Raw genomic sequence first — 26,218 nt, forward strand, 5'->3', positions numbered from 1 at the left:
AGATTTAAAATTAGTCTAGAACGGTTATATTTGAAATAAAATTTTTAACAAAACTAAGCTAATAATTTTATAACTTTAACCCTTAGACCGGACCATCTTTTTATTTCCTATAAGAGAGTCATGGTTCCCGGATATTTCCGTACGCAGGAAAGCTGCAATATCAAATTTTTTTTAATAATTTGACAAAAAATGTTTTATTTTTTCTTTTTTAAAGCCGATTTTCCACTAAACGGACAAACAAAAGCAAAACAGAAACTCGTGTCAAAAAAAACAAAAGTGCAACTTTTTACAAATTTTTTGAAGATTTGCAATGTAATGGCCATTATAGTTTCAGTTTTGTTTCAGATAGCTTTTTGTTTTTCAATAATAACTCAACTGCCCGTTTAGAGGAAACCCGTCATATTACTGTTCTGATTTATATTTCTTCTCGTTGCATACCTAAGTGAAGATCTTGGTTCAAAAACCAGACGGCTCCACGTTGGGATATTTTTAATATTTTTACCCAAAATATGCAAGATTATTCATTTTTCTATTCAATTTGACAAATTAAAATTTGTTTCTTGATTTTGCACTATTCCAAAAATGGAACACTATTGCAGGGCATAAGAAAATTTTGCATATTTAACAAATGTATGAGACTTTTTCGTTTGGGAACAATTTAGAAGCCCCAAAACATTAATTTTCAGTAAAAAACTACATTATAGTTGTTTTTAAAAAACCGATATATTTGACTTTAGAATCAGATCACCGCGAGGAAGTTAAAAATCATGAATTATATATAATTCATATGTAGCTGTTCGCTCGGGTCAATATTTTAATACATAAAATCAAATTAATAAATATAGATGACTCATTTATTCAATACACACGTGAATCGGAAAAAAATTGCGATTTTATTACTAGTTGACATTACAATGGTAAATAACATACTACAATTAGGTATTCGAAACTAATATCCCCCAAACCATTTACAATGATGACAACAATTGTCGATTTTTCCCCCAAAAAAGGACTTATGTTTAGTGTAGTAACTGCATTAAATGAATTTATATTTTTATTAAAAATGTTTTATTTGAATCTAATAAACCATAACATTGTTAATATTGATTTGGTGATGTTAGACATAAAAGTTTTCCACTGAACATTTACATTACTGATTTATTTACCATTGACTCACGGCCTCAGAATTTATACATTCCCCAATGTGTTTAATAAAATATCTTTATAAAGAATGATCTTAAAAGAACCTCACAATTTGTATATACGTTTATAATTTGGGTTTCAATCGAAATTTCTGGAAGTATGAAATCTGATAGTTTGGGCTTAGTTCTAAAAACAATCTTTTTTTAGACAAGGGTATCATATACAGTAAAGAATCCTTTACAAGGTGTTTCATCATTCGGGTGTTTTTTCTCATATAAAATGAGCATAAAAATAAAAAACAATTTTCTCACAAAAAATTTTTTCCATTCGCTTTAAGAGAGAAGTATTACCTTCGAAAATTGTTTTCATGGTTCGGAATGCATAGTATGGTAAGGTATGGCCCCTAAAGTTCGAGATATCAGCAAATTATTAAAGTAATTTTAAGGGACAGCCAAATTTATTTTAATTAACATTGCGGGTAACCAATAATTATATATTATAGGCCAGGATTTTGATCGCGAATGCTGTTTAAAATGTGTTTCAAAAAAATCGAAGCTTGAAATTATTCTTAACATTTTAATTTACTCTCCTCGAAGTCATTTGTATTTGTTTTTTATTCACCCTACTAAAAATAATAATACTTGACAAGTTTGAACAAATTTCTGCATATTTATGTTTAATCTTGTTCTTATAAATATTTTCGATATCTACAATTATTATAAAACATTCATATTTATTTCTTGTATTGATTAACAAAGCAATGTTCTACTGTTTAAAAATTTGTTAAAATTTTATATAAAATGTGTTCTTTAAGTTCTACAACAATAACACGATTTATAGGAATTTTTGGAGTTGTAAGTAACAAAATTTAATATTATAAAATATATACATATAAATTTTATTTAAAAAAAGTATTAAATACAAAGAATGTTATAAAAATTTTCAGGTGACATCATTATTACTAATAAATCTGTTAGCTAAAACTGATTTAAATTTACAAGAAAATGTTCAACCAACAACAAAAATTTTATTAGGCTTAGAATGGCGTGATTTGGTACCATTTGAAAATCGTAATTTACCAAAAGGTAAGTGTATCATAAATTATAGACAGATACAAAATAGTTGTTTTCAAGTTAATTAGGTAGTTTTTAGTAAAAATGTTTCATTTGGTCATTTGTAACGTGTGCTGATGTCATTAAGTTTTGACACAATCCAAAAATCCCGAGTCTGTTAGATCTTTTCGAGCGAGTAAGGGTTCCGTATCCCAAAAATTTACCGAGAGTTTTTTAAATTTTGTTTATTTCATTTGTATATATCTCGTGTTTTAAACGGTCAAAATTTCGGAAAGTTTGGTAAGAATAGCAAGCCCTATATTCAGTCAAAAAATTCTGTCGAAAAATGGGTTTTATCATAGTTTTAGCATAGGAACTGTGCAAATATCATGCTGGAAATATCTTAACAGAATTTTTATTTTTAAAATGTATTTTCACTCTTTGGAATAAATGAAAACAAAAATTTTTTTAATTTTAATGAAAATTATTTATTTTAGGCCGAGGTAATTTTAACCGAAAATAACGAAACCTTGTTTATTTGAACGTATTTTCTGTCTTATCCGAGATAGTTTTTTTTTATTTTTAAATTGGAACACTGTGGAGGTGATCTCGAAAACCATTCACTAAAACTTGAACTTTCAACCTACATTAAACCGAAAAGTAATTAAAGTAAAAAATTATTCTATATTATTATGAGGATGGAAATATGAAATAACTGCAAGGAAGAACTTTATTTTATTTTCACTGTTTTAAGAATATATCGGCGAAAAACCATTTTAGACGAGGAAATTTAACACAAAAAACATCAAAACCGCGAAAATTTTTAAAGTAAGATAAATCGACATGCGATTTTTTGCATTCGGTTCTATTGATTCGGTATTTATAAACTTTGTGAACATTGCAAATTATCGGGAAATAATTTTCCCCGTTTGTGCATTAAAAAAATGCATTTTTTGTGTTGCACTTTTTTAGGTAATTGAAAAAAAATTATCAAGTTAATAAATGTACCAAATGGGTCTAAAGGGGTTTTTGGAGTCGCTGAACACAAATTGGGTGTCAAAAAAATTCTTCGATGTACCTGGAGACCTGGGCATCTTGATTTTAAAGCAGAACTTAAAAAAAATTTTGAAAAAATTCAATTTTGTTTTAATTATATAAAAAGCTTGTAATAGGTCATGAAACGTAAAGATATTTAAAACAATTTCAAAAAAATTCATTTTCGAAACATTTTTTACTATGTTATATGTACAAAAAAATTATGGTATATGTATGTTTATAAATACCTTCTAGAACCTAATAGAAAAAAAAACTGCATCTCGATCCCACTTACTTTAGAAATTTTCGCGGTAAAATGTTAAATTTCCACGTCTATTTTGGGACATTCCGTTTTATAATATTTTTGGAATGTCCAAATAAAACATTTGCACGAAAATTAAATTTAGATACAACTATTTTTATGTTTTAACATTTAGTAACAAACATAACTAAGAATTTTTATATCGACGACAAGGAATATCACCAATCCGTTCAGTTGTAGAAATTGAATTTAGTTCAACGTTTTTTAAAATGCTTATAATAACACTTTGTTTCGAATGACGCTTCATTATTTTCACAAATAAACAACTTTCTTGATCACAATTTTCCGCATACGTTTTAATATCATAATTATTCCGTATATTCTTAAACAATACATCCAATAACGTACTACACGGTATATTTTGTAACTTAATAATTTCCGCCGAAGGAATATTATCATGTAATTGGATAAAATTTAATTTTAAAAATGGATTTAATGATAAATCAAGTGCCTGTATCTGTGTTAAATGTTTAAATGTACCATCTTTAATTCGTTTAATATCGTTACCCGATAATAGTAATTCTTTTAACGCATGTAAATTTCGAAATGCATTTTTATGTATGACTCGTATTTGATTAAAATTTAAATTAATTTTTATTAAATATTCGCAATCAGAGAATACACGTGCCGGTAATATAGTTAAATTATTATTTTGTAAAAATAAATATTTTAAATTTGGTATACCTTCAAAGGTACTTGAATTTATCTCAGATATTTGTGAATTATATAATTTTAACCATTCTAAATTATTTAAACCACGAAATGGTGTTTCAATTAATTTTAATGGATTTTTATTATCGATGATTTCGATATTTTGTAAATTTAAAGACCATTTTGGATTTTTGCTAAACATATATTCTTCTAAAACATTTAGCTCACAATGTTTACATTTGATTATTTTCATTTCGTGTGATACACCATTTTGAATGATTTGTTCGTAATGATTATTTGTTGCATTTTTACATTGTAATGAATATAAACTGAAGACGCATACACTTTCTTCGTTATTGTTGCCATTGTTGTAACGTTCAGCGTTTGCGTATAATTGGGTCAGAATATAACTAAAATATATACAGTACAGAAATCTTCTCATTTTCTTCGTTTTCTAATCTGAAACGAATTTGGAGGTTAAAATTTGTAAAAAAAATAATCAATATTTTTTTTTTTTAATAATAAAATTTGAAAAATTTATACTTGAGGTACGAGCACCAGGGCAATTTTGGATAAAATGCTTGATTTTTAAAAAAATATGAATTTGAACTAAGTCTAAATCGATTCTGAAAAGTTTAGGGGAGAGTTGAACTTTACAATTCTCTAAAATATTCATTAATGGAAAACAAATTTATAAAGAAAAGCGGTTTTCCAGATAAGATTGGTTATAGTTAAAATTGAATTTCAAGCACTGCGATTATATCTTTTACTTTATCGATTTGAAATTTAGATATGCTATAGATATTCATATTCTACCTGCCCTGGGTAATTTTATTTTTATAAAATTCAGTTAATTTTCCCAGTTTTCATTTTTCAAATCTAAGTACCTATAGTGGATTAAAAAAAACTTCTATAGTCAGGTAAAAATACACTCCCATTGAAATGGTGAAAGCGTCAATCAAAGAATGTTTAAAATTTGTACATAACAGCCTTAAATACGCTCGTTGCCTTATTAAATACGACTTAATTTAAGTTTACTTTTAAATTTTATAGAGGAACTTATCTGTTACAAAATACGAAATTATGTATTTGTTTTATACTTTTATTTAAAATTTGTCTAAACCCGAAAATTTTGACTAAAATGTAAATGAAAATGCATAACAGCTGATTTAGTAAGTTACTTTAAGAAACCTTGCGAAGTCACGCTCTTAACAGTTTCGCATCATTTTCCAAATACTTTTTAAGAATTTAACTATAAACAAAGATATCATAAAGAAATTTTTATTAAACGCACGTGCAGACCCATACGCGTTTATTAAAGCTGCAATTTACAGTAGCAATTTAGCTATGAAATTTGATACATCGAATATCGAAAATTCAACAACCGTTGTGTGTAAAGTTTTCGGACGACTCTACCAGGGATTTGAGTATACTGGATCAATCAACAATTGCTTAAAAACAAGATTCGTAGCAACAATTGAAATTGTTACTCACAATTCACGACCGAATGATATTAAATGGATCGATTTATTTTTCGATAATTCTTAAGATTACTTAACATTTCTCGGAATTTTGTTCAAACTAACATATCTAAAAAATTTAATTTAAAAAAAATTATTGTTAGTACTTACTTTTCAAAATAACATAAATAGTGTTGGTTTTTTTTACAATATGAATTTTATAAATTTTAATATAAATTGTACAGAATTATAGCAATCATTTTATTTACACTTCAAAAAAGTCAAATGATTCAAAATAATATTTGTTTTTAACAAAAATATATGCCATAGTTTTTACTATAAAAATATTATCAATAATTATGATAACCCAAAGTCGTTAACCCAAATTGAATTTTAACATCTTCATTTACTTCAAGTAGTATGGAAATATATAGAGTGATGTTTAAAAAATATTAGCACATGCATTCAAAACTAATCTATAAAAGGCATAATAAGTGTATTACTTACCTAAAGATCAAATCAATAGATTTCTACATAAGTAAATTATTATACTCACCCAGAAACGATTGCAAGAATCAAATTTCTAAAAAGATTCAAGAAAGCCACAACTTGAAAATATGAGATTATTGCGGTTTTCTTGAGATTTTGAGGTTTTTTACTATATTCAAAATTCGATAGCAAGCAAGGTCGATGCAGAGATATTCAAGAAAACGTTACCACAGAGATTGTCATAAAAATCGCATGCAGAAAGTCGTGCGGATCGTTCCGGAACTCGGAAAACTCCTTTTCCGTATTTTTTACAACGAAAAAAACCTATTAAAAATAATTAGCCTTCTCTCAAAATTTATCCAAATATATTATAAAAATCCGGTAAATTTATCCAACTATAACTGCTAAAATTCAGCACTCGAATTTTTGTGGAACAATTTTTTCAGTTATTCCTGCTGATTAAAAGATACACAAGGATTTGGATCCAGTTTTCAACAAAATTTTTTGTTTTCATTTTCGGTCCTTAAAATTTTAACTCATCTCTAGAAGGGTATCTTGAACCCTGTTCAAAATATTATGACCATTGATATTTTGAAGACGTGAGATTCGGTTGAAACGATTTGACTTTATCTATATAAAAGATGATATAACTCTCAAAGCCACTATTTGCTAACATTAAATTAAGTGAAAATTAAGTGTTTGCTGACTGTTCGATGGGTATGTGCTAATACAAAAAGTCCAGCTCACAATAAAAAATGTAACAGGGTTCGCTCTTGGTGGATGTTAAAACGTGAACACCCCATATATTTTATCTATTTATTGCTAAAATATTTTGATATTTATAAAAGTTCAGATAAATATTTTACACCTAAAATTTTTTTAAATTATTTAATAATATTTTGTCTTTATATGTCTTAAGAGGTCATTAAAAATTATATATACAGACGCCCATATACAGACTGTATTATGTATGTATTTATAGAGAAATTGTGTTCGAACAAAAAAGTCGATGTTGAGTTTTTAGTTCGGATATTCCAGTAGATTTACCAACCCATCAATCAAGGCAAGTTCACACCAAGTAAGACAAGGCTCCGCACTAGCCTATATATATTGAGGAATTCATCATGCAGGATTTACGTAGCTTTAATGAATTTTCCTAAGTGATCTGGATAATACAACATTAATTATTCTACAATGCATTATTTCGGAGAGAGCGGTCTTAGCTGATTATATAAAAACAACACGGCTAGTTGATAGTAAAAAAATAATATATACCTATTGTTTTTTTTTTTGTATGTAGTATTGTCTTCATGAACATGGAGGTTGTGAGGCATTCAAAGTTTTTTTTTTCATGTTTAATGCAAAAATTTTAAAAATTGTTTAATAAACACAGAAGTTGACTACTGACTAGGATATAAAATATTCCATTGAAAACTTTGATTTACAAAATGAAATATTTATTATCTTTACAAAATTTAAATTAATTTCTTTTTTAGGAACAGAATTACCATTATCAATACTTGCGTATGGTGTTTTAAATGCGATTGCAAATTTATTTTTAATATTAGCTTCAATAACCGTAAGTAGAAAACATTTTTTAGTATCACTACTACTTTTGTTTTTTATGTGGCGTCAAATTGAGAAAATCGTCAACTTGTCCCCATGGTTTACAGAACGGGTATTTTTATGTTTTGTCTCTTGTACAGCCGTAGCTTATTGCGCAAACTCCGACGTTCGACGACAAGTTTACCGACGATTTCGTCAATTTAACGCCACACAAAAAACATGATTATATATATTCACTGGATAAAACCAGTAAAAATAATGAAACCAATAGTCTTGGAATATTTAATTTTTCGATGTAGGACTGACATCCAGTTATGCACTACTCCTTTTATCTATAAGAAATAATAAAATTATGGAATTAGGTCTATTTGTACTTTTGAGTACGTAATGATACCGAAAATTTTCAATTTAACAACAATCAATTTTCATTCAATTTGAGTGATATGGTGTCTACATCAGCTTTTGTTACTTATATTTTAGAAGTTGTTTTGAATTAATTTTGAGTGATTTTATATTTAATGTATACCTGTTTCAGCAAAATTCTTGGTATACCTCTCCATGGATTTTTACTCAGTCGACTGGAATTGTATGTCAATGTGTGTCTTTGTATATTCATTGTACCCAATATCATGATTATCAACCGCAACTAATTTTTTTGGCTTCTTCTTATATTGGTAAGATTGTATACTGTATTTTTTTAATTCAAATTATTTTGCAAATATTAAAATTATGCCCATAAAATAATATTTCACGAATAAGTCAATCATTTTAAAATTACAGTTATGCTGTAAATTATTTCGCTGGTAAAAATTTGGCTTAGTTAATGGTAGGAAATTTATAATTTTTTTCTATTTTTTAACCCTCAAGAATAGTTTCGATTTGTATATTTTTTTTAATTGATTTGAAATCAGAAACATAATATCAATGGCTTCTTTTTGGTCAGGTTTAAATTAGCCCAAAACAAAATTTTCGAGAAAATTAAAGGCAGATTTTATTTATCAAAATGTTACCATTTAGGAAAAAATGAAGAAATTGTTTGTTTTAAATTTTGATGAAAATCATTTTTGAAGTTAATTTTGACAAAAAAATATTAAAATAATATTTATTTAATCGCAGGAACAAAGCTTATTTAGCCTTTTTAAAATTTTTAATTGAAATGAATGCGTAGAAAATGGAATTAATCACCTTAACGATGTTCCAGCATGGTATTTGCAGTTTCTATGTGAAAGCAATGGTACAATTTTTTTTTCGACAGAATTTAACGAAAAATTAAATTTAAGAATTTAATAATGCTTACTATTAATTCCCAAAGTTTCAGAAATTTTGACCGTTTAAAATGGGAAATAATTATGCCAACGTCCCAATTTCGATCAATTTACGTCAAAATTAATATCTCGAAAGTGAAAATTAATTTCTAAATTTTTTTTTTAGAATTGTATTGTATAAACATTTTTTTCTACTTTTTCTTCAATATATAATAATATCATAAAAAATAGTTGGAGAGACCGGACATTTTACATGCTTTAAATGGGACATGACCCTCAAAATCGCGAACTTTGTCTTTAAATATCTCGCGATCTAAACGGTCAAAAATTATGAAATTTTAGGAATTCATAAATAAAGCTATTATAAACCCGAGAAAAAAAATTCGGCCAAATCTGTCGAAAAGTGATTTCATGCTGGTACTACCTTAATTTTCAAGGACGATTTCCATTAATTCAAATTTAAAATTTCGAATATTTTTTAATGGGAATTAATTTTGTAAATACAAACTTTGCATATAAATATACTTTAAAAAATTCATATAATAACATAAATATATAAAAATATATATATATATAAATACATACAATTGACTGAGTTTATTGTACATAAATCCTGTAAAGGAAGTGTTGAATGTTAGTGCTTGCATTATTTTTAATAAATTAGAAAAGATTAAAAATCAACACAATTGTGGAGGCCTTTCGTTTTTGAGTTATCGTGATGACGAGCGGACAGACGCGCGGACGGACAAACAAAAATGGATTAAATAAATTTATTATTATGAACATCTATACCAAAATTTGTTTCGTAGCATCAATAGTTTTAAGCGTTACAAACTTGGGACTAAAATTAGTATACCTTTGTATATATTTCAGGGTATAATAATATAAATGCAGGGTATAATAAATTATAAGTATATTAAGAATTTTTTCACAAATATATTATTGTACGTAAACAGTTCCAGTACGAAATTTTAAATTTATTCCTCCTTTAGGTGATAGAAAAACAGCTCTTTTGTCAATTATCACTGGTTCAGGATTTTTAGTTGTTTCCAATTCAAAATCTTTTAAAATGTGCACTAATCCAATTTTCGTTGATATTTTACCAAAACGAGCTCCTGCAAAATAATCAATTATTTATTCTAAAATATGAATATTATATGTTTTCACTGTAGTAAAAACACATTTTGAAAGATAATTGGGTATTTGCATAATTTTTTTTTGCTTTATTATATTATTTATATAAACTTATTCATGTAACAAACAGCTGAGAAATTTTTTTTTTCGAATAACTATATAAACGACTAAGATGAAAGCCATCAAAGTTTTGTTTTTATCTCATTCTAGCAAAGCAGAATTTAACATGGAGTAGCTATGCAATAGCATATGACTGATATTCACACTGACGTGATTGTTCTTATCGGATCTCTCTGTTTAATGCCTGTCTTTAAAATGCTTATATCATCCGTATTTCTTGGCCGATTTTAGTTTTTATCGTCTCGCTTACGGTTTTTTTTCATATTTTGTTAAAAAATTCGGAAAATAAATATCATCCAAATAACCAATTACTTTTAATTATGAGGAATTGCCACGTAAAGGGCTTAACTGAGAGTAAAATTTAGAAGAAAAGATAATTTATTTAGATTTACCAGTCTTTTTCTCTTTTTTTAAATCGTAAGTAGTTGAATTTTAATCGCTTTGTAAGTTATTTAAAGCAAAGTTATGTAAAAATGTTATCTATGAAAATATGTAGCCATTAGTTACAGAAAAAGTGGATTAAAGAAAATATAAAACTAGAAATTAAAAAAAAATGCTTCTAATGCTGAGAAGGTCTTGAGTGGAAAAATAAAATTAACTGGAACAAAAATCCTCTAAAAAAAAACTAAATTAATTATCTCGAATACAGGCCCAGAAAAAAGGGAAATTTTAATATTTTTGGTACTATCGGTTCTAAAAATTTATTTTGATTCAATATATCATCAGGCACTTTTGTTTGATATTGAATTTTTTCTTTTTCTGTCTTGAAAGTTGTATTTACTTTCGAAAACTTCCTGAAACTATTTTCCATTCATATCTTTTTTTTATATTAATGTGCGTTTGAGTGTATTTTTAATTTTTTCACATCAAGATTTGGCTTGGGTGCTCTGGAGAATCTCCATTTTATTTCGAAGAGAATATGCCCATTTACATCAAAATCCTTGCATACTACTTACCCAGATCTAAGTTAACTATGCATATCAAATAAATGTGTTTGCATACCTATACAATTACGAGGCCCTTCACCAAACGGCATGAAGGTGAATGGTACAATATTTATTTTATTATTTTCATTAAAACGTTCAGGATCATATACATCAGGATTTTCAAAATATTGTGAATCTCTATGTAATCCTTCCAATGAAATCACCACGGCCGTACCTTTATCAATTGTAATATTTGTCCCTGGGAATGTATATGTATCTATTGCTTCTCGATCCAAAAAACCCAACGTTGGGTACATTCGTAATGTTTCTAAAACAGAATAAAAAAAGTTTTAAAATAGTTACAATTATTTTTATTATTTCGAATACCTTTGATACATGCCTCCAAAAATTTCATATCTTGGAGGCAATCATAAGTAAATTTACCACCGTTCCGTGCAATGACTGTTTGAATTTCTTTTCTCAATTTTATTTGTATTTCTGGATTATAGGACAGAAAATATAGTGTAAAAGATATAGCTAATGATGAGGTTTCAAATCCAGCTGCGAAAAATACAGCTGCCTGAGCCACCAAAATATCGCCTTCCAATTCTGTAATTATATAAACCATGTTTATTACCCGATCAACAAAGGGGTTATGTGACGTTGAGGGTTTGGCTTATGGGACATAAACGTATCTAAATTGATTGCAACAAACAAGGTTTCGGGTTATAATAAGTAACAACAGTTGGGGGTAACGTAAGATGAGTTGCGTTACAAATAAAAACTATGCCGAGGCGTATAAGATTGTTTTGTTCCTTTAAAATATTTTGGGCTTCAATAAATATTTAATTATCTCGGGGCTCTAAAAATAGTTTAAAATTTTCAGTTGTGCAGGTTTTGTTATTCGATTAAAAAAAAATGAGTAACCTAGATAAGTTTTCATCTCAGTTCCACTGTGGAGTACAACCTCCTGAACTAATCATGGAAAAACGGGTAATTTTTTTTATATTATAAACTGGCTTTTGAAACTACTATACTGAAAAAAATGTGTAGTTAAAATCGCGGGAACAGTCTAAATAAAGCTGGCCCTGTAGGATCAGGGGGTTCTATTTAAAAGCGTGGTAATGTTCGGCAAAGGATTACCTCTAAAACAAAAAAAAATTCTAAATTTGAACGATGTACCTAAAAGCTCTGTGGAAATGATTGTGTCACTCAAGTGGTCGGCTCCCTCTCTTTCGTTCCTTAAATTCCTTAGAATTCATACTGTTTGATGAAATTACCTTTCTAACATTTGTTGTTGCTTTGAATCGAGATTTTCAGGTCAAGTCAAACTTTTACTTTTAAGTTTAGTGCTTGCGTTCAGTTACATTGATTGCTTTCTATTAAAAAATTCCCCCTTTGGATTTGAGATTATCTTTTGAAAACGGTCAAAGGTTAAATCTTTGGAAACGAGGAATAAAATATTCTTTAAGATTCTTAAAATTGGCGAGCCAAACTTAAAAATATTGAATTTGGATTAGGTGAAAATAAGAGCTTTTGAGATGTAGGTTGGATGCGTAAGCGAAAAATTAGGTGCACAAACCGTGTTGACTTGACCCCATTACAGGCATAGCCAACTCGTGGATCGTATATCCTGTGACCCTACTCTATCTTTACGTATATCCTGTGACCCTACAGGTTGGCCATGCCTTTAATGGCGGCAAGCTAGTACGAGTTTGCGGGTTTTTTAGTCCTTGACTGCATTAAAGGCATAGTTAACCTGTCGATCACAGGATAGATACAATCACAGGGAGAACACAGCAGCCTGCGAATTTCTTGTCCTTTACGTATACTCTGTAACCCACAGGTTGGCCATGGCTTTAATGGCGTCTAGTTAGCACGGGTCTAACCTTTTTATTTATATAATAGAAATCAACTTACTAATCGTATCTTTATTTGAACTTAATTTTTTACTGTTATTCATAGTACCCAAATCACCTACTGCAGGACTATCTTCTAATGTTCCTTTATTTTTCAATGCAATTAACGCCTCAATTAAATCTGGTCGTTTTACGTAATTTAATTCGCGTTCCTTGATTGCAGTCCAAAAAACACTACGAAAAAATTGTGTTGCCTCATCACCAAAGAATTTGAAATTAAATAACTTCACTAGTAAAGGTGCAAAAAAATAAGAAATTAATTCCACACTCCGTTTTAATGAATATGTAAATATAACTTTTCCAATCGATGAAAATGCCGCTTTCTCATTTGTAAATGAATTTGCTTCTATTCCATATGCTGCTGATACAATTACATCTATTGTATACTTTTGACTCACATCTTTTATATCAATTGTTTCATTTAAGTGCTTTTTGATATGTTCCGTTAATTGGTCACCAATTGTATCCAATAAACCAAATACATTACGCATTTTACCAGACGAAAAGAAAGGTGACATTTTTGAACGCATAAAACGCCAATGATGAACATTTTTTAAAGAAAATAAATTTTTATTGCCAATTGGATCGTTTGATGATTTAGAATTTGATCTCGGTATAAAATTATTAAAATCTTTTACCAATACATGCTTTATTAATTCCGGATCACGTAATAATAAAAATGGACGTTGGAATACATATAAACCAAATACTTTATCATTTGTTTTTCGATATTGATCATGAAAAAATGATGTTATTTGTCGTTTAAATGTAAAAGCATCATAAAAATTACCAAATATTAAATTCGGTTCTTCATATGGTACATTTCGTTCTTTCCAATAATTGTATTTTGATTTTAAATAGTTGTAAAATAATATTATTCCAATGAGAAGAAGTGTTAATAAGTCAAAAGACAAACTTGATGTAATGAGCCTCATTCTAAAAAAATCATAATTGAAATTTTGATATAAAAAAAGAAATAGAAATTTGGAATTGATTTTAGCAAATTATTTAAATAATTTTTTTGTATGCAACATTGAAGAATCTGAAATTTAGTTTTTTAAAACCCAAAAAAAATGTGAAGCAATCCTTTTACGAAAAAAACTGTCCTAATTGCAAAGGCAACTATCATGAATATTGGAGAGAGTTCAGTTTTATAATATTATGAGATTTGAAAACTTTTTTCCTCACCAAATTTTATCAAAATTTCAAACAGCTGTATCATCGAATTTGGAACAAGCGCAATTCTTGTAATGCGAATATCTTAGTCCGAAAACCTCGTACGGGAACTTTTTACTTTATTTTCAAGAAAAATAAATTTTCGATTGGTCTTAATTAAAAAATTTATTAAAAATAATTTTAAAATTTTTGTACGCTTTTACATTTCTAACTAGTTTGACCCTTAGTACAAGGCGACGGGGGTGATAAAAATTTTTGAGCAAAAGATTTCAAAACTAGAAAGTACAAGTTTTTATAATGGGCATGATAATCTTTAAGATAACTCCTTTTTTTATAAAATTACTGCCAGGTGAAAAATGCCTAAAATATGTAAAAATTCTATTTTTTGACATGTTTTAAAAACGAAAAGTGGAGGAGTTAAGTATAAAATTTTTTGCAAAACCAATATGACAGGGCTTAAAAGAAGGCAGTTTATATTTTTGTATATGATATGATATGATATACAAAAATTTCAGTGCGATGATTATTTCAAAGATACAGATTTTTAAATACACAAGTGTCAATTCTGTTTGGAAAGCAAATATGTTTGTCCATAAGCCCGTACGGGAATTTTTATAGCTCATTTACGAAAAATTAACAAGCTTTAAGTGGTCTTAACAAATCTGTTGTAAAATTTTTTTTTTAATTTTGGTACGCTTCTAAACTTCATATAAAATTTAGAGATTTCATTTCTCGTCATTTCAACACCCCGGGCAAAGTGGCAAAGGGTTATACAAATTTTTTAGCAAGAGATTCCAAAACAAGAAAGTACAAGTTTTCAAAAGAGCCATTGAGGATCCAAATTTGATGTTTTTCGCAGAGTAACATCTGTTTGAAATTTTGGTAAAATGTGCTCAAAAAGGTTCCTTGGTTGAATTTGGTTTGATTTATTGTTATATAAAAATAGATAGTCATATAAAAGTAAGTATATTTATAAATCTGATTTTCATTACGATTTAAAAACAACTTAAGCTATGTTTTGCAAGCCTATTATTTTACAAAAATTATCCGATTCTAATGAAATATTAATTGAATAATCTTTTCATAAAAACTGGGAGACCAACCAAGTTCCTTCCAAAAAAAAAAATTCTAAAATAAAAATTTGTTCAGTAATTTTGGGAGAAGAACTGATTCGTTTCCGCCCCGTTTTCATGGCAAGATTGATGATTTTAAATTTCATTACATGAAATAGGCTAACAAATAATTTTAAAAAAATAGAAACCAACCTCATTAATTTTCTATATTCCGAAATGAATATTATAAGAAATTAAAAATTACACTTTATTTCAAAGCGTTCACAAGATTACTAAAATTAAAACGTTTGATACAATTTATACTGAATGATGCTGTTAAAAGTGCAGTAAAAAAATGTTGAAATTTTCGTTGTCTTCTTTGTCTGACAATTTTTTAACTGCCCTTGATAATTACTTTATTGAAAAATACTGAGTAAGGATTTCTTAATATTTTATGTGTTTATTATCTGCCTATTTAAAATAATTAGAATATCCTCTGTCTAGTGTCATGAAGGTCTACTAAACATTTCATAAAAGAACTAGCTGTGAATTACCCGCTTAAATGCAAATATTATTTTGTGTTGTTCACAATTTCGTTGAACCTCTTAAATTATCAGTGTTTCTCTACTATATTATGCATGTATTATGCATAAAAATCTTCCTCTTGAATCACTCTATCTCTTAGAAAAAAAATCCATCAAAATCCGTTGCGTAGTTTTGAAGATCTAAGCATAGATAGGGATTAGGGACAGACAGACGTATGCGACTTTGTTTTATACTATGTATTGATAACACGTGGGGGAAGAATATGTACATTTCCACGCTTGTATAAAAAGGCGACACGTAGTTATTGAAAACATGTTGGGATTTTGCCAGGATGACATAAATATTTAATATATTGTCAATATTATCTACCTCATTACAAATATAATTTTTTTTTATTATTATTCTTAATTTTATATCCTGAAGATGGATGTAATACTCCGAAACGTCGCGGCTAAATACATATTTTAATTATTTGGATGCTGTTTTTTATGCCAACCAACTTTATTTATCTATGTTGAGATAGAATGTATTCGTCATTACCATGTAATCAAGTAAATAAATTCAAGAATAATAATTAATTAAAGATCTAAAAGATGAAAAATATTTATACTTCCATGTTTCTTTTACCTTTGAGATTGTTCGCTTGTTCATAAACCATACATTTTTGAGCATCGGTGAGAATGGCTAAATTTTGTTTACAAAGTATATCACGAGTACAGAGATTACAAGGAAGTTTCCCCCTTCCTGTTAAATATAAAATAGGCGATGGTTGTCGTTACTTTTTTGAAACATTAATTGATCGTGCCCAAGGCACGATAAGTTGGTCTCAAAACGCACGTCCAATTTTTGAGAAGTGATAAGTTTCAAACATTTAGTAAATTAATGTATTACATATTTATTTATTTTTCTGTTTTGTGCGAAGTTACGTTATTGAGAAAGAAGGATTAGTTTAAATTGATAGTATACTAACAAATGCGTTAAAAATTTGGAAAATTGACTAGTAGTACTATCGGTAATAGACTTTGCATTCAGAATTTAATGAAACTTGGCATAGTTGTCCATTATTATATCATAATTAACCAGTTAAATTTTTAGGGGCCTCCAGAGAACTGAAAAACTGAACGTCCGGTTTTGTGAAATAAAATAAAATCTGTGATTTCCCATAAGGATCAATGTTAAAATATCTTTAAAATATCTTTCTTTCAGTTTTCTGAAGGCCCCTAAAAATTTAACTGGTTAATTATGATATAATAATGAACAACTATGCCAAGCTTCATTAAATTCTGAATGCAAAGTCTATTACCGATAGTACTACCTTAAGAATAAAAAATTCAGTTTTTTGGCAATAACTTGAAAACTATAATTAAAAAAAAATTGTAAATTTTTCACGAATTCGAGGTAACAGCAATTAATTCTATGATATATTTTAACTATTTCCTCTATTACTTGTACTATTTCGTGGTTTATGCATTTAGAATGTTGAATGAATTTAAATAAACATTTTTATGCCATAGTTTTAATTAACATTCTGGGATAAAACTCCTACAAAATTTTAAACATATATTTTTCAATTTCATCAGAAATGAGAGTGAAAGTATTTTCAACGGTTTTAATCTACCATTAATATATTTCGTGTTTCATATTTTATGTTTCCACCCCAGGTCATAATTATTTTCATTATTTCTAATTAACTTGTTTATTACTACTAATAGTTTTTGCTAGATAATATTAAAAAGATATATCGTCACGCAAAAATAGTACTGCCTTAGCAAATTTTTTTAGTTGCAAATAGTATAACAATTTAGAATATAAATTATACGTCATCGCATCGTAATATTTAATTAAATATATTGAATTGTTATAAGGAGTAGAACACTAAAATATTAAATATCTCATATTTTAGATTTACAGAAAAATGAGCAGATACTACTAATTTCTATTAATATTTATTATCTGCTGCTCCCTTTATTTCCAACCTTGCTTGCCTAGAATATATGATTTTCCCCTAGTAAATCGTTTGTAAGGTTACAGAAATTGTGTACAGAAATTAACAAAAATTCGAAAACTAATAGCTAATGAGCAAATTAACGACCTTTTTTGTTTGAAAGAACAAAACAAAGAGAATTGAAGAAGAAAAATATTACTTTTATTCAATACCTTTTTGAAATTTGAACCTTTATAAATTCTTATACCATGTAGGTACTTACTTATGTATGAAATATATTATTATAGTATATTAAGTTTAGTCCCAAGTTAGTAACGTTTAAAATTATTTTTGCAACCAACAAAATTTTGGTATAGATGTTCATAAAATCACCTAATTAGTCCATTTCCGGTTGTCTGTGCGTCCGTCTATCCGTAAGCACGATAATTCAAAAACGAAAAGAGATATCAAGCTGAAATATTTATAGCGTGCCTAGGACGTTAAAAGTGAGGTCGAGTTCGTAAATGAGCAACATAGGTCCATTGGGTCTTGGGTCCGTAGACCCATCATGTAAACCGTTAGAGATAGAACTAAAGTTTAAATGTAAAAAATGTTTCCTAATAAAGAACTTTTGTTTGAAACATTTTTTTGTAAACATCACTGTTTACCCACGAGGGCGCTTAGTAGGTGCAAATTTTATAGTATGTATTATATGGGAATATCAGTTATCATATTCTTCGTTCTTTATTTTCATGACGTCAAAAAACAAACGATTGCGTCATCAAAACTGTCTATACATGGTATTTCAACAATTAATTCAGTCAATTATTTGTTTTCACTTGTTTTTAAAATAATTTTTTATTGATTTCTTTTAGTGATTGCAACTGGATTTTGGATTATTGTATTTTATACACAAAATAAATGGCGTAATAGCGACAAATATTCTTTAACCGATGAAGAAAAAGAACAAACCTTGAAGGATTCACGTTGCAATAAATCAGAATGGGAACTTGATTTCCATTTATCACCTTACAAATTTCAAACATATAAAGAGATTTGAATGCGTATTTCTTTGTTTTTTCAAAAGACTGATATATTCGTTATTGTTTTTTTATTCATTACAATAATATTTCTAATTTTTTTTTTTTAATTATAATTTTCGAGGTCATTGTTAATAAAACTCGGATATCGAATACATAAATTTTGTTTGCATAACACAAATAATGTGTTCATTTCAAAAGCAGTGATTTCTACTAATATTTCTTTAGCTAAGTGTGAAACTTATTTTTCGTAATGATTTTTTATTAGTTTGAGAAACTGAAAATATTTTTTAATTCTATTGTTTCTTTAACAAACATATGTATTAATGAAAATTCTTAAATAAATCTATCTGAAATAAATAGAGAAAACTTTTAATTTTTATATTGGTGTATATATATTTTTCTTTTCAAAACTATAAAACTTTTATAAACATTTCAATTTTGTGCAAATTTCCCTTCTAAATTTGTTTTTTATAAGAACATTGTATTTTCTTTATTCCTGATTTTGTAACGAAAATCGCGGATTGGTATAGTTACTTTTACAGTTTGAAAAATTTTTGTACCTTCTATAATATGATGTCCCGAGTATGTAACGCTTAGAAATATTGATAATACAAACAAAATTTTGATAAAATTGTTCATAAAATCATTAACTCAAAACCAAAGGAGATAGTTTGTTTGAAAAATTTTTCATTTTATTAAAAATAATGCAGGCAGGCACTGACATTCAACACTTTCTATACGGGTATTTCAACAATTAATTCAGTCTATTGTTTGTTTTCACTTGTTTAATATAAATTTAGTTAGAGTTTTATATTTATTTGTTAGCTCAAATCCACATTATAAGCTCACAATCTCATCGACTGGACTCCAAAATAGAGTTAACTCGGCTAATCTCGAAAATAGAAGCCACAGGATCCATGAAGAGAATTTAAAATACGTTTTTATTATTAATATTTAAATTAAGAAAACTTTTCCTTCTTAATAACCATCTGTATCATTCTGTACGTATTAAGAATATATTGATTTTCTTTTTATATGAGAGCTGGCAACGTCAAAGAAAAGTTGATTTTGAGACGGCTGGATTTTGAATTTTTTTTAAATTTATGATTATACTGCGTGTTTAACTACTAAGATCATAAATTAAAGCAGGTATTATGCCGTCACATTATGGTTATTATTATTATAATTATTTCTTTCTTTTGGGTGTAGTTGCGTATCTTTTTGGTAGGAACGAAGAACAAACATTTGCCACTTGATGGTAGTTACGTTAAGTAACTGTCTTTAATAGTGTGCCTTCCCGAAAATGCTTAAGAAATTGCTGATTTTAAAAACCTTTTAAGATAATTTAGAAAAAAAAAATTAAATTTTTTATGGCGTCATATATTATTCTAAAAAAAAAAAAAAAAAACCATTTTGTGCGGCTGTTAATTCTAATATGAGTTTGTTTTCTAATCTACCTACATATAAAAGAAGAAACTGACTGGCTGATTGATAGATCAACGCACAGATGAAATCGCTGGGTCTAGAGGTATGAAATTTAGCACAAATGTTCCCTAAATGACGTAAGTATACAGGAAGAAGGAATTTTGGAAATTCATTCCTTAAGGAGTGAAAATGAGGGTTGAAACTTTGTATGAAACTTGGTCAATTTTGAAGTTAGAAATTAAAAAAAATATATATCAGCTCATGCTTCAAAACAAAAGTTTATTCACTTTTTATGAGAATTCATTCTTTAAAGGGTAGGGGATGAAAGTTTGTATGAACCTTTGTCATTTTTTAAGTACCTACTTGTATATACAGTATGTTCGATTTAAATTTAGGCATATAAATATCACGAGTTTGACAAGGTATATGCGTTAAGCAGTGCATCTAAGTAAGAGGTATTATAGGTGTTATATGAATTTGCAAAAGTGCCTTGTATCGTGGCTTATCTGTTGTAGGTCATCTATTTAACTAAGAAACTCTCCAAGCGTCTTACAACTATCTCAACTCACATCGAAGCTTCAACACATGTATAAATATACCTCTCACTTAGATGCATTGCTTAACGCAAGTATTCTGTTATACTCGTGATATTTATATGCCTAGATGTAAATCGAACATTCTGTATATTTGGGAAACTGCTTGTTATAGAATGCAATTATAATTTCAGACCGGAATTCGATTGCTTTACTAGCGCGCATCCAACATGAATTAACCTTTTCAGGAATATGTATTTCATCCTTTTTTAATTTCAATAAGAAACAAAGATACTTACTCGTTAATACTTTTCTTAATACTTAGAAAATAAATAGTTGATAACGTTGCCAGTTCTCTTACCATTATCAAAAACTTAATGGGTCTACGCTCTTTGATCAGTTTTATAAAATAAGTTCGGTTCTTTGTTACCCTAACAGTAAATATTTGTATATTTTTCTTTTATTATGACAAACATTGTATAAAGATTTATAGATAAACATTTTTATTCATACATTAATATTGAAGAGATGATCTTTTGACTTTTTAAAAAACTTTTACATGTGCTATTTTCAAACTACTTACTTTATAATATATTATGAACCACATTCTAAATGGCTTCTTCATCGTCTGTCGGTCTGTCTCTCGATACGATACGTATTATTGCACAAGACATATGTAAAATATTATTATTATGAAAATATTTATTTTTTATAATTTATCATATTTTTTTGTATTTAAACTGCTTATTTTCATCGTTCATTTTATTATTATTATTTATATTAGTATAGATATTGGTTATTGATCATTTATTCAAGTAGATGGTGCCCGCAAAGTCGGTGACGAATTAAAATTTTGCACAAATTATTGTTCCACTATTATATTCCTTGGTTAACTCATTCCAAGTCTCACTTTCCGTTCTTTGATTCAACAGGTTTCGTTTTGCGGACATGAAACAGGTTTTGTGTTCTAGACTTAGGCTGATTTTTTTCTAATTATATAAATGATAAAAATATATACTTAAAAAAAAATTAAAATATAGATAATGGTATTATGAATAAATAGGGTATTATCGTTAGTCAAAAATAAATCATGAAATTTGAAAAAAAGTTAAAATTTATGTAAAAATATACTTAAATATTCTGATTTCGAGTCATAAAAACACATAATTCTTTTAAAATTAAAAATCGTAAATTTTAAACTGTATATCAAGTGACCTAAAACGCGGGTAAGCCCTGCTGTGGTGTCATAGCGGTATGAGTCATAGACCATTAGTTAGTTCAGTGTAGACAGCTGGGTATAATATATACATAGATAATAAGTATTTATATTTATTATAATCAGATGTCTATGAATAAAATTTCAAACTTATTTGTGTTATTTCGTATAGTGATACCCATATTACGTCATCAAATTCGATACCCGCGTTTTTGACAGTTTATAAAAGGTTTAAAATTTAATTTAAGTTTTTGGCAAGAAAGCGTGTGTATTTGTCCGAAATAAATTTTTGGTGACTTTTTATTAGCAAAATCAACATTTTGAAGTACTTTTTCAAAAATAGTGGAATAACCTATTATGAAGACAGCAGAAAAGCAAAAAAAATCAAGTAAGACAACCGAGTACATTCGATTGTTTTTCTTATCATGAATAGTAAATTATCGTTTTTTTCTAATTATATTAATCACAATCTAAAAGACCTTTGTCATAAATTTTTTTATTTTCTCAATCGACGTTCGTTGTCGAGCACATCGTGTGAAATAAATTTTTGGATAACATTAAAAACTATGAAGGAGAAAATATAAAGGATTTAAATGTACAAATAGAAAGAGAGGAAAATAGCATGTAGTGACGTCGTAGCCTGCGACTGCCATAGAGACTGCATATCCAAAGTTGTTTTGCAAGAAAAAGGTAGAAAAAATTATTTGATTGCTTATATCTTCCATGTTTATCAATCGATTTGTATTTTAGATCTTGTCATATATTCTCGCACATTTTCAAATTTTAACGATAGGCACATTCTGCAAACCGACATCAGGACACTCAAACTCACTTTTTATGTCCTGAGCACCCTATTCAACTTGAAATCTCTTTTCGTTTTTGAGATATCGTCTTGACGGACGTACAGACGGACAGGGGATAGACAACCTAATGTTCGTATCAATATTTTTAAGCGTTACAAACCTGGGACTCAACTTAGTTTACCTTGATATATATTTTATACAGAATAAAACATTTTAATCTATTATGGATAATTAATAGCTCGTTTTATAGTAAGCCAAACCAAAAATAACTTAAACTAAAGTTTCAGAGTTTGATCATGTTCTGACATCAGATTGAATCGACTTTTCCAGTTCCATTAATAGTCAATTTTGATCGTAAAAGGTAAGAGATAGAATGAATTTAAAATTAGAATGTTGATCCTCATTAAAAAAACTAACATTTTTTATTTAAAATATGTGTGAGTGTGAATGTGGGTATAAGGCGATCGGCTGTCGCTTCCAAATATCTTGCGCCTGGATTCCCCGCACGTCTCGCTTTCCCGGGTAAAGGCAGCTCTGATATTTTAGTACCTTAATGTACAACGTTTATATTTTTATATTCATCATTGGATTAAACATATCCTTTTCACCATCATTCCGCCAAGACCCGTAGTTTATGTGTTAATAGTAATACATTATTATTGCATTGTATCTACTAACAGTATTTTTCTGTGATTAATAACTGTCATATTGTTGGGGGGTACTTTATTGTTACATACATTTTTATGAAGTGCATACTCTTGAATTTCATAAACTCTACATTCGGTTAATTAATAACATCCTCACCATAAAAATAATTTTTTTTATAAATATTTGCAAACATTGTGAACAAAAAAAAAAAAACACATACAAATATTGTATTTTAAAGTAGCTAAAATGACTTGCAAAATGTTTTTCCTTTTAAATGGGTACTCCTGATGGAGATAATATTAACGATTTTATTTTTTCATTTTTATTATTTGATTTTGACTTTAAATATATTTTTTGAAAGAAAGAAATTGTATAAAATGTATCTTATATTTTATTGTTAAAAGATCATAAAAATCGTTTCCAAGTTCAAACTACCATTAACATTAATAATAATAAATTCGAACGATCATATAACAATTACTACTCTTCCAACTTTTTGAATCATTATATCTCAGAACTGGTGGTTCTTAGGAAAAAAAGTACTGAGACATTTTTAACCCCTGAAGCAAAAGAAAGGGGTGCTCAAAATCGTTTCAGTTTGAGAAGGCTCTAAGGAAAAGAAGGTAATATAATAGAGAGTGTTCTTAAATGTGTTTCAAGTGCTGGTTTAGGGTTCCGTATCCGAAAAATTTCTCAAAGGTTTCTTAAATTTTGTAAATTTCTCTTGTTTACATTTAATTATCTGATCTACAATTTTTGCCTGAACTAATTTTATGATAAAACTTACCGTTTCGCTGAAAATCGCGAAAACCCGTTTTTGTGACCTTTGACCTTGAAGAAAAAAAATATTATGGCACGATCTAATGCCAATACAAAGTGTGTTTCTTACGTATCTTTTATGATCAATATTTGATACGGGAACATGATATATTTTTATCGGAAAATTATAAATCATTAAATATGAACAGGACAATTAAAATTAATGCTATAATTATTAACAGAACAGAGAATGGATTCAATAAATTCATGAAAATCATTAGCAGTATAATAATTTAAATACATCATATGAGCAAAAAATAAAATAATTAATTATTAATAATAATAACAATAAATACAAAAAAAAAAATTGTTTTATTATTATTTTTTGGTAAAAAATTGCATGGTTGAATATTTTTATATAATAGACTAATTTAAATATGAATAGCGACATCGAAGGGTTTGTCGTTGTTTAATATAGAATGGATGGATGGGATGCTGGCTGGATGCATCAGTTGGAAGGACTATATTAAAATAAATCGTAAGTATGATCTTTAGGGGCTAAATCAATAGCTTTTTAATGAGTAAATAATTTTAAATATTCCCATTTCACTCATAATCGATATATTCCAAAGTTTATGCTTAAGAAAGATGTATGAGCGCTAGGGAAATTTTGGTTAAAGACTTTCTTTTTTTATATGGAAGCTTTTTTTATATGAAGTCTAAATCAATTCTGAATTAGGGGGAGTTGCTCGATTATTTAAATAAATAAACGATTTCAAAAGTAGGCATGTTAAACATCTTTCTTATAGTAAAACGGTAGATGGGTGAAACTTTTTCATAGATTTCTCCAAAACTGGTTTTTGGAAATTAAAAAGAAAACTATTTAAATTAAAGTTATAACCTTAATAAATTATTAAATACAAAATCCCGTTGTGCCTGACAATATAAGACAAAAAGTAAAAGTAGTTTTTTTTCATCTTTATTTGTTTCTAATTTTTGTAATTTTTCATGTGCTGAGAAACGCTTCCCCCCACTCTGAGCGATGAGCAAGTTGAAAATTTGGATTCAGCGGGTCAAAATACGTCGAAATACAATTTTTGTTCGACGGGATCTGTAAATGGCATACGAAACCCACTCAGTGCCTACACTACATGCTATAAAATCTGTGATTTAAATTTCTGGCTGAATACAATAGCTTTCTCTCAAAAGTTATTTAATATATTAAAATATTGTGATGATGGCTCTGTATTTTTTGTTGTAAAATATTAAAACTGTGTCGACAGCGAACAGCGTCGTATAAAACAACATTATTGTTTCTCTAGAATGATTGTGCAGAATTATTATTGGTTGTTCGGTTATTATTTACTGTAAAACGTTTGTTCACAAATTTAAACGTATGTGTAAATACAATATCATAAATCATTTAATCCACACAAATATTATATTATATAAAATATCATCATCATATTGGGTTCATAAATGTTCTGTTCATATAGGGTGATCTAAAAAAATATCCGATGTTAACATGCACATGACCTCCTTGCCCATTTAAAGAGTGTCTCAGAATTAACGCTAAATTGCATGTTTACCTATTTGAGTGGTAAAGTTTTGACAATGAAATAGCAAAGAAAGCATGACACTTGGCAGTTTATGATTTTTTTACTGGAGAACTCGACGAAAAAAGAACGTGTTTTCACTGTTGGACAGGGTTTCAAAAATAATAAAGTTTAAGTAGCTGCAGCTCGCGCTATTCGTATAAACTATGGTTAAAATAATGATTTAGTTTCACCACACGTGAAAAGATAAAGGACCACGCAATGTTAGATAGAAAAATAATTTTTTCCCTAAAATGTTCTTCAGATCGGGCAATCTAAGCACATACAATATAATTATATAGTCCGTAGATCGAAAACTACTCGTTAAATAATTTTGTGCTCGTGAGAGCTTTTGATCAAACCATCCGAAGAACATTTTGGGGGCAGTTTGAAAAAGTTGCACAGAAAGCCATTTT

At 28.0% G+C, this 26,218-nt stretch overlaps 2 protein-coding genes across 3 annotated transcripts in view; one reads left to right on the forward strand and one right to left on the reverse strand.

The window, feature by feature from the left end:
• The first annotated feature begins 1,901 nt into the window (after nucleotides 1-1,901).
• The window catches only part of LOC123293351, a 32,496-nt gene continuing 8,179 nt past the window's right edge, over nucleotides 1,902-26,218 (forward strand). Inside the window, exons 1-5 of one of the 2 annotated variants that reach the window (XM_044874139.1) lie at nucleotides 1,902-1,997; nucleotides 2,090-2,228; nucleotides 7,649-7,731; nucleotides 8,254-8,392; nucleotides 18,656-18,959. In XM_044874139.1, coding sequence (XP_044730074.1) covers nucleotides 1,944-1,997; nucleotides 2,090-2,228; nucleotides 7,649-7,731; nucleotides 8,254-8,392; nucleotides 18,656-18,840 — 600 coding nt within the window. In that variant the 5' untranslated portion in view covers nucleotides 1,902-1,943 and the 3' untranslated portion in view covers nucleotides 18,841-18,959. Of the gene's footprint in view, nucleotides 1,998-2,089; nucleotides 2,229-7,648; nucleotides 7,732-8,253; nucleotides 8,393-18,655; nucleotides 18,960-26,218 lie in introns of those variants that run through there. The other variant, XM_044874140.1, reaches the window with a different exon arrangement.
• LOC123293350 (cytochrome P450 6k1-like) lies at nucleotides 9,877-15,530 on the reverse strand. Its single transcript, XM_044874138.1, has 5 exons — nucleotides 15,524-15,530; nucleotides 13,084-14,018; nucleotides 11,551-11,772; nucleotides 11,240-11,491; nucleotides 9,877-10,098 (listed from the first exon to the last, which is right to left on the reverse strand). Exons 1-5 carry the CDS (start codon nucleotides 15,526-15,528, stop codon nucleotides 9,923-9,925), a joined length of 1,590 nt encoding a protein of 529 aa, XP_044730073.1. The 5' UTR covers nucleotides 15,529-15,530; the 3' UTR covers nucleotides 9,877-9,922.

This window comes from Chrysoperla carnea, chromosome 2 (genome assembly GCF_905475395.1).
Source record: "Chrysoperla carnea chromosome 2, inChrCarn1.1, whole genome shotgun sequence".
NCBI classification, from domain to species: domain Eukaryota; kingdom Metazoa; phylum Arthropoda; class Insecta; order Neuroptera; family Chrysopidae; genus Chrysoperla; species Chrysoperla carnea.